The sequence below is a fragment of the Apteryx rowi genome, unplaced genomic scaffold (genome assembly GCF_003343035.1).
Source record: "Apteryx rowi isolate R43461 unplaced genomic scaffold, aptRow1 scaffold_0, whole genome shotgun sequence".
Lineage (NCBI taxonomy): Eukaryota > Metazoa > Chordata > Aves > Apterygiformes > Apterygidae > Apteryx > Apteryx rowi.
The window spans coordinates 7,190,884-7,204,353 of NW_020447195.1; the positions used below are offsets into that span (position 1 = coordinate 7,190,884).

The following is a 13,470-nucleotide window of genomic DNA, read 5'->3' on the forward strand; positions in this document are numbered from 1 at the left end:
TACTTTACATATATATCTGAATCGCTCAGGGGATTATTTGTTGCAAATCTATTGCACTAACCACATGTAGAACAAAACAAACCAACTGCAAACATCTGCTGAATCAGATGGTCATACTGATATGCCATAAAACACAAGGAAGATTTAAATGTTTTCATTACCTAGAATCCTGGCTGGATAACGGTACAACAGCCAAAAGCAAGTTCAAGGCAATAGGTTCTGTGGAGGTTTCTGTCTGAAGGGTTTGCTCTCCAGGGTGGGTCTAAATTAGAGCTATGAAATCTGGTCTAATTACACAGAGCAGCACATAAGTGATACACCTGGCTTCCACAAAGCAATCCTCCATGCCAGATTTCATTGAAAGTTTCAACAGCAAATCCTCTGGGCCTGATTTTCTAATGTATTGCCAATGTTGTTACATTTTCTAACATTCTGGCAGTACAGAAAGGGTGTTAAAATGAATATGATTTTAGTTTGTTCCAATTTTAGGGCCTCTACGCATGGTAAAAGCAGTTAAAAGGGCCTTATTGCAAATTAGAATCAAGTCCTGGTGTCTAAATGCCAGATCCATTGGGTATTTAGACTTTTAAATGACAGCCATTCTCACAGCCCTGATTTACATCCATACTCATCCTCTGGCACCCAAAAAGGGTTTTCAAAGTCGCCAGGAAACAAAAGCTCAGACAGGCACAGTGATCTGACCACTGGAGCTGATGGAAAACATTGGRGTTTTCAGTCTTTTTGAGGAAAATTACTAGAGTTTGTTTCCCATGTTTTGTCCATGCTTAGAACCCATCGGAGTTTAAATGGGAGTTTGATTCAAAATGGTATCACAATGCTCCTTGGGAGCTGTTGCTCACATTGCCATTCTCTGCTATGGGTCAGGCTCTAGCAGCGTCTTCCATCTTGCAGCACGAAGAGGCACAGCTAGGACACCCCTTTGCCTTTGCTTGACTGATGGAAAGGCCATGCGCCGTGTGAGATGTAGGCCATTCAGAAAACCTGACCCATGAGATGGGTAATGAGATGACAGCTCCACCAGGCACTTCACAGCATTCTGAGTCTAGATATTTTGCTGCTTAACTAAAGTATTTCAGCTAACATCCAAGATACTCTGAGTTTTGGTATTTCATTCTTATCTAAATTTTCCACAAAGAACAATACTGAATTTTCTGAATGAGTCCAATAACTATAGACTTTTTTTCAACAGCGATTATACATTTTTTCATGGATGTGGAGGCAGTGGTAAGTTAAGACTAAACAAATACTGTCAGCGAGTGAAAGGGCATCAGAACATATGGGGAGAGAGAAACAAAGACTGATTATGAAAGGAAAGGAAGACAAAGAGGTTGAAAAGCTCTTTTGTGTTCGGATTTTTTTCCCCTTAACAATGCTAGAGATGCTGTTAGCRGAGGAGCGATGAATAAGCCAAGCATCAATTAATCATAGGCAGAGGGGGAACAGGGCAAGGTGCCAAGACATCACTTTGCAAGATTATTCACTGAACAGCTGTTATTAGGACAAATAAGGTGTGATTTAAGGAAACTCTCAATATTGGCCTGAGCTGCAATGAGGACAGAATTGGCCTTGGCCTGTTCCAGGAAGAAGCAAGTATAAAGATAACACTGAGTGTTCTCCCTTCCTGCTCTGGGGCTGAGCTGAACCTGGGGTTCTTGCTCTGAGAGAACACGGCAACTCTCTCCCATGGCGCAGAGGCAGAACATGACTTTGGAAGTGTTTTTTCATCCCCTTGGGCTATGATTCAGTGGACAATGATTGATTATAAACATCTTCTATGCATTTGCTCAGTAGCACATAATCAAAACCCCCTTGAGCGCAGAAGAAATGTTTAGCAGAGGTTGGCTGTCTCCTGGCTGCCAGGACTATCCTGATCAGTGCAGGAGGAGCTGTGGGGTGGGAAGGTGTCTCACCTCCAAGGCACTGGGCACCTTAGATGTTCCTCTGCTTTCAGACATTTTTAGATTTGAAATAGGGTCACTTCTGGACTAACTTCATCCCTCTTGCTTGGATGCAGAGAGATGGATGAAGCTCTGGCTGTTGGTTACAGTTCTGGGTTGGAAGGAGGGAAATGTGCAAAAATGCCTTCCAAAAATTAGAAAATCAGGTCTCTCAAAGGAGAAAAAAAAAAAGAGAGAGAGAGAGAAGATTGTATTGTGGATATAAGTCTCCTAGTTGAAGAACACTCTCCTCCCCACCCCACATAGGAAAAAAAGAGACTAGACTTAGCGTTGTCACTGTCTCAAATCTGTGAGGTTGATTTTGGTTGGGGCTGCAGGAGCTCTCCTTCCCACTTCTGCTTTTGCTGTTGCCCTCAGTGATTCTGCTCCCCAAACTCCAGATGCCCAGCTCTGTACCCATGGCTGCCCTGGTGGGGCTATACCAGATTTGCGGCAGGGTATCTGTGAAAAGGCAGCTACCGGTGCAGTTGAGTGAAGACTATGATGCAGGATGCTGGTTCTGACAGGATATATGAAATAACTGAGGTTCATAGTCAAACCTGCTTTTGGCCTCTCCAGTTCTCTGGTAAGTTACCATGCTCCTAAGGAAGCACGTCCTTTTTACATGGGAATGTTAGGTATGCTCTAGGCAGAAACAGAAGTTTCTTTCTCCTATGAACTGAAGGATTTATCCCAAAGTAAGTGAAAATAGTAAGAAGGGTCTGTGAAAACAAGTCTGTACAAAAGCTGTACAARCTGTGTCAGTTTAAATTTGTATTTACAACACTAGGTGGCAACAAGAGAAAAGAAACATCCTTTTATATGAGAAAAGCTCACTGCCTATCCACACTCAGACTGAACTGCTGCCGTATGCCATATGCCGGAAGCTTGGGATAAAAAAATAAGGGAAAGGGGAAAGGAGAAGAGAACTGCAGAACAGAAAAACTAATAATCATCTTTTTTAGGCCAGATGTTCAGGTATCTTAGAGTATGAAACTACCATGGTTAAAACCAGGGAAACGCCTAGTGTGTTGTGGACTGAGGTGCCAGAGAAATGTATAGATCAAAGTCTAGCTTCCAATAATAAATGGCATGGAAAAAAAGTCTGAATCTGAGGGTAAAAAAGGTTTGTAAAACATTGCTCCACCCTTCTTTTCCCTTCTTAGTGCTCAATACATATTTCATCTGGATTTCATTTGGATGGCAAGTTTTGTTAAGTGAGTGTTATCCTCATACTATAATGATTTTGGCATTTCCTCAGCTGGCATATGAAAGACAGAGGTCTAAGCTGTGCAGCAATCACAGAGGAGCAGATAATAGACACTGGTACATTTTGTCCTGACTGAGAACCAGAGTGCATAAATTTTAATACAGTCTGCCAGAGTTCAGCAGAGAAAGTGCTAGACTGGAAAGCCACTGCAGTACAGGCCATCAGTGGTTAGGAGGAACAGCACTGGCAATCAAGAATACATTGACGGACTTGGAAAAAGGAGCATCTGACAGTGTGGGAAAGAGAGGAAATGGGGAAGTACCTATTTTTCTAGATCAAATCTGTGTAGTATAAGCCTTTCAAATTCAGACAGTTACTCAGCATAACCAGGTCCCCTTAGGCAAAAACAGAACATCACCATTTTCCTCTATTCAAACAAACAATTTAAGCTCAGCACATGCTTTGTGCACAAAAAACCCAAGCAGCATTGCATGACCTCCTATCCTTTTGTCTTTTGACAGCAGGAAGCGAAATAGATGACCCAGCCATGAAATCTCCTCCTTCCACTATCCTGAAGAATTATGTCATTGTTGGTTCCTCCCAAATCTCAGGACAAGCTGCCCTCTTCCATCCCTCTGGCCAGAAAAGCTCTGATTCCCATGTCAGAGGACAGGTAACGACACCAACTGGTTCCCCTCACCTGGCTGCTGTCCACCTGCCTTTACCCCCCAGCAGAGTCATTGAAGAACTCCATCGGGCTCTGGCCACCAAACACCGGCAGGACAGGTACCTAATGCCCCTTGGCTATGCGTGTGTGCAAGGAGAGTCATTCCATTACATCTTTTTTCYTGGAAAACATTCCTACCTTGTTATTAACATTTTGTCCACTCCTACAGCTTAGATTTGTCTTCTTGATGTCACTATTTTGAACATCCATTCCTGGTTAAAATGCTTCATTTGGCAGTTACTTCAAAGTATGTTCTTCCATTATAAGAAGGCTACTGTGACATGGAAGTAGGTTTTCAAATAGGTAGAATCATTTGATAATCCTTGATTTGATTTTATCCTACCAAGTTAGTGTACTCCAGGCAAACCCTGCTAAAAGTACTTTTTRTGTGTGAAGTGCTGTTGTTTCAGTATATGTCTCTTGGCTTATACAAAGGCATACATGGTATACATTTTTTTAATGCAACTGGTTGTGTGGGAGTACGTTGGGTACTTTGTATGGTTTTCATAATACAGCCTCCTCTATATTAGAGAAGGACAGAGATAACCTTTTCCTTCATAGAGCTTTGGAGTTAAGTTGTAAACATTTCTCAGGTCCGTAACAGCTATTGTCGGGGGAATGGATTCATACTGTATTATTTAACAGGTTTCTGTTAAACCTCTGTCATGATCAAAAACTATCAGAATGAATTTACGTTAGGAGGACATGCTGTGTGTTTATTTTAATCAATACAGTATAGCACGTGGTTATATATCAAAGAAATATATTAGTCACTACCTGCCTGTAGCTTATCTTTATGACAAAGATTGAAAAGTAGAGCTGCTTTAGTCATTCTCAACACAGCCTTGACAATGCCATCTTGCACTGTCCCCTGTTGAACTCTCTGCTCTGGTCTTTATGAGGACATTCTGCTCATTCTGATATGATGATAAGTCCCTACTGTGGCAATAAAATGTCTTTTCTAAACACTGGGATGTGTACCTTCCACCCACAGCTTCCACGGAAGAGAAAGCAAAGGCTCTCCAAAAAAGAGAGTGGACGTCCGTCCAGCCAGAACATCTAGCATTGAGCGCAACAAAGAAAAGGAGAACTCACTGAGTTACAGCAGCGATTCGGAAAATAAGCGGAACTCAGTTAAAGAGTCGGATGAGAACAAAGAAAACATGATCATGAACTCAGAGCTCAAGGAAGACTCTGTTTTTTATCAGGATGAAGAAGTTTTGAATGACTCCATTATTTCTGGTAAGGAAAGTCAGTTTTTATCTTATAATGATATACTATTGTAGCCTAAAGAAATGCTCTAAACATGGTAGCATGCAACAGAAAATATTCAGCAGTATAAATTCCTCTGTTGTTGTTCCTCTGTCACCTTTTGCAAGGAATCTTGGTGAAAAGCTATGGTTAGGTTTGAGTCATAGTGACTGTGGTCATGTCTGTCTCGGCAGGCACTGCATACTAGGAGGGCATTTAGAGATACGGTGATAAGTCAATATTCATTACCCTTTCAGTTACTTATGTACCCTTTGCACCACCACATCTGAATGGCAGCACTTGCAGAAGCAACATCTCATGGTCAGCAGAACAAAAGAGAATCCCTTGTATAATTTCTGTACATAAAGGTTAACTTAAAAAATAAAAATCACCTTTTAAAAATCACAATGGCTTATGTATTGAGCATAACTGGTCATGTACTATAAGTGGGTAGGGCATGCTTGCTAGAAGTTTAGAAGAATAATCTTCTGGTAGTAGAAAATATAGTAAATACATTTTTGAGTGACATATGAGCACTGCAAAAATGTAGAAGCTGGATAGAAAAGCTTATAGGACTGATTGGGGAATATAATGAGGTGGGGCTGATACATTTTTGAATGTTTTATTGAATAAGGTTAAGAATCCAAATTTAAAATCTCAGGGGCCCGGAAGCATGTACAGACTCACTTCTCCAGTTCTCATGACGGCGTGCTAACAGGAGATGGGCACAGGTAGATATGTAGAGAGGCAATTAGATGCCTTATTTGAAAGGCTGAAAAACTCAGTTTTTTTTATGAAATGAGATAATGTGGTGATTACATACAGATTAGTATTTACCTGGGAAAGAAAGCACCCAAAGATTGCATATCTTTTGATAAAGAGGCCCCAGATATGAACACAACCTTTTCACACAACCTGCAAAACACTTTCTGACTTCAACAAAAATCATTTTGGGGAAGAATTTTCTCTCATTCTTTTGTTCATAATTACACAGCCTTCTTCCTCCTAAATAATTTCTCTCACTCTGGCATTCAAATCTCTGCACACCTAAACTTCAGTCTCTGCAGACTCCACACCAAAAAAMCAGTTCCATACGCCTCCAAAGCTTAGAGGTAGGATTATCCCCAAGCTAGTCTAAGACAAGCTTATGCCTAAAATCATTTTATTTAAAATGTCTGAAGATCACCATAGCATTCCTGTCCCCCTCCCTTTTTTTCCCCCCCTAAACCTTGTCCTTGCAGAACATGCATTTGCAAAAGACCTAATCGCTTGTACAAGCCCAGTGCTTGCCATGAGTTCAGGCTCATTTTAGGGGCACAGCACAAACACGGCCCATGCAAAGTTTCAGCTTTTGGTGTCTGAAGAGGCTGCYGCAGATGGGCACACGGCAAGTTGGGAAACACAGTGGCTTAAACCACAGAGGTCTGAGCATGGGATGTGTGTACCAGCCCCGGAGGAGGCAGCAGCCCTGGAGATACCACACTCAACACTCACTGTGAGGGGGGATGCAAAAAAGGCATTGCTGTCCTTGACACTGGGTGGCACTGCTTGTGCCAGCATTCGCTCTTTCATTCGTATTTCAGAAGGGAGCGAGCGAGATGCAGTAGTGACCGAGCTAGCACCRGAATAATTCCCCCCAAAGCTCCAGCTTCTTCCTGGTTTAAAAAACTGGGTTGTTTTGCAACAATGGATGGGGAAAAAAATCCTATCCATTCATCCAAAGTTGTTAGATGATTAGCGTAGTGCCTCAGCAGGCCACCGCCTTTGCCGTCGCTGCCGTGCGCTGTCAGTCCCACTGGTACAGGAGATGATGTGACTTGATAAGGGTCACCGGCAATTCTGGAGAAAGCCAAGAATTGCACCTCGGCTTTCCAAGCCCTACATTAGTGCCCTGCTCAACAGATCATTATCTGACACTGCTCAAAACAGAAGGAAAACACAGGATAACTAGAATGTAGCCCAGGACTGATAATTAGTGCGAGCTGGTTCTTTCCATCAGCGTGCAGTATTAGGATTTGTCTTCTGCTTGACAGACAGAATATAAACAAGCAGGAAATTAAATGTCAGGATCCAACTGAATTAAAACAGGAACTTTTGTCATGAACTTGCAGACCAAACWGGAAAATGGTGAAAAATTTCAAAGCACTTGTTTTTGACCTAGCTGAGCTGCCATAAACCGTGCAATAGGCCACAGCCAAGATCCTGCCTGAACTAGCTTGGTCACAGGGCAGACAAGCACTGTCTTACTGACCAGGAAATTAACTCCTAGGAAGAAAATAAGGGTATTTTCAGGTACATGTCACACTGAGTTAATGATCATGAAGGAATTTGCCTCTAGCTGCTGACAAAGGACCTGGCAAAAACTAGTTTGGGGCTTTATTTCCCCCAAATCTCTGTTTTCATTTATTTATTTTTATTCTAAAGCATCGGGTATGTGCTTTTGCAKGAGGTGGGGTAACAGAATTGGCCACCAGTGGGCCAGTCAAGATGACAACGGACCAGTTACACAGTGTTTCCTGACATGTCTTCCTGCAGGGGTAACATCATCTCCCTCCTTTCACTTGGTCAGGCAGATACTATTTTTCAGGAATTAACCCAATCGATTAGGCACTGGGGATGGCTCCTTAGACTAGCAGATCAGCTTAATCCAGATCTCTTGCATTTTTATTTGGTGAAATACCCTAAAGATTAATCAGTGCACAGTGCATATGGACCATGGGAGTGGCTATAGCAYAAGCCTTTCAGAAATCCAGACATCTGGACGAAGCGAGTACAGCTTATCGGAGTGCGTGGTATGCTCTCTGCTCCTTTAATACAACAGCAGGATTTGGGTTAAAGTTTGATTTTTCAGATATGATTTGTGTTTTCAATTTCACAAAGTAGTGGACTCTYTCGAAGTGTGCAGCAGAGCAACCTGGGAGTAGTCAGAGCCCTGAAGAGTAGCTTAATTTTAGTTTTGAGCAAAATATTGCATTGTTCCACCTCATTTTGAAATACAAGCCTCTAGGRCTGACGCTAAGCTGGTTTAAGCCAATGTTTCCACATCAGGTTCAAAACCTGACTTGTTACAAAAAGGTCCAGTCTTTTATCTGCAGAGCACCAGTTTCAGCTGGCCTTCAACGAGATGAAGGAGAGCAGAAAAGGAGGCCTGACCTCATCCGAGCACATAATCTCTGTGACTCCAGTAGCCCTCCCAAAATTCAAAGAACGGGTATAGTATGGCATGGCAGGTAGTTTATAAGAGCCTGAAGGGAGCAGGGATAGGCCTGCGTGCTTCTACCTTAGCTGTTACTGGTGACCRGGAGAATGACCCTTTAGGGCACATCTCCAAAAAAAGAGGAGTGGTGTGCATGTGTAGAGCTCCCTTGTTTCCTTCTGAGGAATTCTGGACAGAAACATGTGCATGTGCTGTATGGTGTATACACGTATTGCTTTCTGTGCAACCAGGACACYCTGAACTGGCTGCAAATGTTTTACGCAGGTGGCCAGCACAAGGGCGGTCAGGCTATYGTGTTCGGGAGACCCTGGGCTTCCTGTGCATGTGCAATTTCTCTGCAGCAATCTCTCGACACGACCAAATTCCTCTTACTGCCTGTTTAAAATTCCTGTGTGAAAATGAGCACATGTTCAGGGATACCCAGGAGTCTGCTAGCCCCAGATGTGCCTCAGATGGCTTCCAGAAGGAATTTGGTTCATCTGTGTGCTATATAGCTCGAGCATTGCAAACACCCACCCTGTCCCCACTCCCGGTGGGGWGAAGGCTTGAAAAACCTTGACAGAGCCGCAGCCCCACAGCTTAGGGATCCAAATGTTCTTGATAGAGTCATACATTCAGTGAGCAGAAGGCTCTGTGTGGCATCAGCCAAATGACTTAACTTCTTTTACCCATCGGTTAGATGTATACTTACTGCTTCAGAGAGGGCTGTGAAGTTTAATTAAATTAATGTTTGCAACAGTCTTTGAAAGCTTTAGGAGGAAGGTGCTAAACAAGGCCAGAGCTTTCAGACTCTAAGCAGGGTTTTGAGTTGATTATAGCTTCTAAAAAGTCTAATTTTAAGCCACTGCAACTATGAAGAGACTTGCCCCAGCTCACACAGGGATACTGTAACTTCTCTCTGCCCCAGCACATATGTGAGGATGTAGTATAGATCCCTCCCCTCTACATAAAGAAATTTGAGATCAATACTAAGAGTGATAATATAGGCCCACAAGTCCCTAGCAAATAAAACCCCAATATTTGGGAACAAGATCCTATTTAGGATTTTGTATCTTGCCAACCTCCAGAGCATCCTTAAAAAACAGACTTTAATCCTATCTCAAATGCCAAACAAAAATACCAATTAAATGCCATTTTCTTTAAAAACAAGGTGACCTTTTCTAGAAAAGGTGAAACATTATATTAAAAAAGCTTTAAGGTAAAAAGGAACCAAAACAGAAAAACTCCTGTTACACAGCATGCTCCCAAGATCAAGTGGACACAAAGATTTATCTGCAGTTCTTGTGTATGTTGACAACAATCTACATCTCATCTGACTGATGCTACTCTGCAAAGACAGTTTTCAGACTCCACTGAAGTTCTGGACTGGACATCAAAAGGGGTGAGGACAGCACAGTAGAGGCTTGCAGGGACCTGGTGTAAATTTACTTGTTACAACCTACCTGTGACACGACTGCTGGAAGACTGCAGCCAACTAGATAACCTAACAGATGTATAACTCAGAAGCTCACCGATTTTAATAGCACCTCCCTTTTCTCCCTGGCCCCCTTACCACAAGCAATCRACCCCTCAGCAAATAAAGGCTTCACTTCAGTCTTTCAATTTACATTTCGCTGCTTTGAACATAAAGGTGAATTTCGACTCCGTAAGCAGTTTACATTTACAGCCATTTTATTGTGTACCTGTCTGAACACACTGTAAAATGGTTGTATAAGCTCAAGSGCCCAGTTTTTACTTGTTTAGCCTTCTGAGGTCTAAAGACTCACACCAGAGACATGGAAACACTTAGGCTCAAACACAATCCCCTCTGGCAAGGGCGAAAGGATGTCACCGGCGGGGGCAGCGTCAAGGACTCGGCATCCAGCCCACCAAAAAGCAGTAGACTCAGAACAGTTGCTGCATATCCTCCTACGGACACCTCTTTTCTAATGACAATGTTTTAGGTTATCTTGTTTAACTTAAAGCCTGTGTTAGCACGTTTTACAATACACAAGAGATCATGCAGTCACTACAGGTATTTGTGTCTCCTTGCCAGAGTGCCAAATTAACTTGCCAGCATCCTAGACATCACCAGCAAAGCTGGCCTTCCCTTTCGTTCCTTGGACTGGGGTCCCCCTACTCTCTTCAGAGAAAAAGTATAGAATGCCATGCTTTGCTGTGCTTTTGAAGAGTACTCTTGAATACTATGGTCTTCAAGAATAGAGTGTTTATTGCTAAATGAAATTCTCCTGTGTCACCCTGTCACACTGGACGGGATGTAGTTATACATAATGGCTCACATTAAGTGCTATTTACAGACTGCGTCTGCTCACAATTCTGATTTTCTAATTTTTAATGCTTTAAAAGCAGAGTGGATTTTTTTTTAAATATAAAAATGTACAGGCCAGGCAACCACTTGGATTGCTTCTGTTCCTGTTACCTATTCCTGATTATGCCTGGTGACCCAGAAGGGAARGTGCATACACCCCAGCTATTCCTGCCACTGAGTCGCTCAGTCCCTCTGCAGACGAATCACTAAATGCTCCGGGAAGCAGATTGCTGGGGATGTGGGGACACTCAGAGGACTCGGGCAAGATGCACAGCCTTTGACTCCTAGACTAGTGGCGTGAACCATGTCTCAGCTGCAAATAACTTTCACCTGAGAGCACTACTTGCTTAAAATAGACGACAAAGATCACGTAGGAATATGATCGTTCTGCATTTGTAAGCACTTTTGCGCCCGAGCCCTGTTCACAAACACAACCGTAGCGCTACTTACAGCAATGCGTACAACTGCTCATCGCACACTTTCATACAGATCACTGTCATTCTGTATTTTCTCCCACTCTTCATATTTCCATTTTTCATATCTAGAAGTTGTCTTCCTAATATCTTTCTTTTCAAGGTACTTTGCCAAGAAAATGCAAGAAAGAACTGCTGGCAGTAAAACTACGAAACAGACCAAGCAAGCAGGAGCTGGAAGACAGGAATATTTTCCCAAGGAGGACAGATGAGGAAAGACAGGAAATCCGGCAGCAAATTGAAATGAAACTCTCAAAGTAAGTCTGTCTAAGAGCAGGGAGGAACCTGCCTTTACAATGAAGTGTCCCCTGTGTACTGTCAGACGAGACACAGCTTCCCACCCCCAAGCCCATTTCCTGCACTGAATTGTGCGCAGCCTCACACACCACATTTTCAGCTGTTGATCTGTCACATGAAAAAAAACTTAACTCATCCTTCAGTCAGGATTCCCTTGATTTCAATGGAAAACAAGACAAAAATCAAAGGAGATAAAATTCTGCCAAAATTACCTGCAGCTCCACTGAGGTAATTAAGATTGAGATCCTCCAAGCTGGCCAGTGCTTTAACTTAATAATAATAATAATTTTTTTTATTTATTAACCTGATTTTGCAGCCTTATCAGCACTAGCTGAATTTCAGGATGAAGGCAATTGTTATAGCTGTGTAGCCCTACTTTAACAAGGGAAGGTGCTATATGCACCGGTGGCCGTGTTTCTGTTTTAAGGAAGAAGTAACTGCAGCAGCATTGCCCGCACTTGAGCATAAGCCCAGGTCCAGGGATGGCAGGGACRGTCTGGTTTTGATCAGTAACCAGGGCGACGGGGAAGAGCTGTGAGAAATAGCATTACTGTGGTGTATAGCCTAAAGCAAAGATTTAAGGTAACAGTGAGGCTCAGACTGCATGGTTTGTTTTTTCAGTGTGTTTCTTTTAAGAACTGCATTTGGATAATCTGCAAACATGAATATTTTAGAGGAGACAAAGTGGATTGTTAAATAATCTGTGCTGTGCCTGCCCACACTGGGACAGCGAGCATCGCTCGCTGCCAAAATGCTTAGAGTCAAATTGGGAAACATGAACAGAAGTTCATCTTCCAGACTTACAAAATATTAAATAGCTCAAGCCTCTTCTGAAAAAAACACTTATTGATATTTAGGCTAGCTCATTCACGTGTGCATTTGATTAAACTTCACCTCAGAGGACAGGGAATGAGAGGCACGCATACAGGTCAGAGCACAGATCCTGAAAGCCCAGCGTTTACTGAAGAGAACATCACCACCATCACCATGCTTGCCCTCAGCTAAGAAATGAGCTGCCAACAGGACGCAGCCAACAGGATGTCAGGTGCACTTCATGACACCCCTGCAATGCTGGTGATGGAGATGGAGCAATCGCCTTCCTCCAGTCTTGGTGATCGCTGTTCTTTATCCCTTGTAGCATGGCAGCACTTAACGCCCACAGGAGAACAGTCCATTGTGCCAGCGACTGCACAAGACAGAGTCGATGACAGTCCCTGTCACAAAAAAATATGTACATCCCATACAGGCAGAAAATACCACATTACAACTGATGTTAGGTTTCAAGAGTTACAGCGAGGGCAAGTCATAAGAGATGTACCACATGAATACTCCTCATCTTAGGAAGGAAAGTATCACGACCTTGACTTATGATCTCTATCATCTTGACCTTGCAAGCCTGAGATACTCATTTTCAGGGAAATATTTCAAGCTGCACTTCGATGTTGTTAATTCTAGTATTCTGGCCAGTCAATTGCCTGTGCAATATCTTCATAAGTTTATGGTTCTAAAATAGCAAAAAAAATAGTTTCCACTCCATTGCATCCTTAAACCAAGTTGGACCATCACAGCTTATTCACTGAGTGAGAAGATTATCTCTTACCCAGCCACACCTCTTTTTGCCTGGGAGGTCACATTTCACTTCAGTGCAGTCTGACTTTTCTTCATTTGAAAAGTCYGATGGAATTGCAGCCTGAAGCAGCATAATTACAGGTTTTATCCCCTTCTCTTTGTTTACCATTTAATGTGCTTAATAATGGGCATAGAAAATGTTTTTATAGAAGGTCTGCCTAAAGTCAAGTGTTAGTACAGTGACTTAAGAAGGAAACTGCTCTACTGATGAAGAAAGGAGGTGGTGATCATTAGATGCTAGGAAATATATACTGTGTATAGATCAATATAGTGAAGGTAACCTTCATACTGTCTGTTACGGTCTTATGGAACAATCTGTGATGTTGGCTATTAGTCTCACTGGTAATGTCTGGAAGATGGCTAAAAGCCATCTTTGTTGCAAGTGCTGGAAGACATGCTT

The 13,470-nt window shown here is 42.5% G+C and overlaps 1 protein-coding gene across 1 annotated transcript in view; it reads left to right on the top strand.

Moving 5' to 3' along the window:
- PHACTR3 (phosphatase and actin regulator 3) overlaps positions 1-13,470 on the top strand; it is a 55,582-nt gene that overhangs the window by 14,464 nt on the left and 27,648 nt on the right. Inside the window, exons 6-8 of the mRNA XM_026092013.1 lie at positions 3,690-3,954; positions 4,890-5,137; positions 11,248-11,401. Of these exons, the coding sequence (XP_025947798.1) occupies positions 3,690-3,954; positions 4,890-5,137; positions 11,248-11,401 (667 nt within the window). The remainder of the gene's footprint in view (positions 1-3,689; positions 3,955-4,889; positions 5,138-11,247; positions 11,402-13,470) is intronic.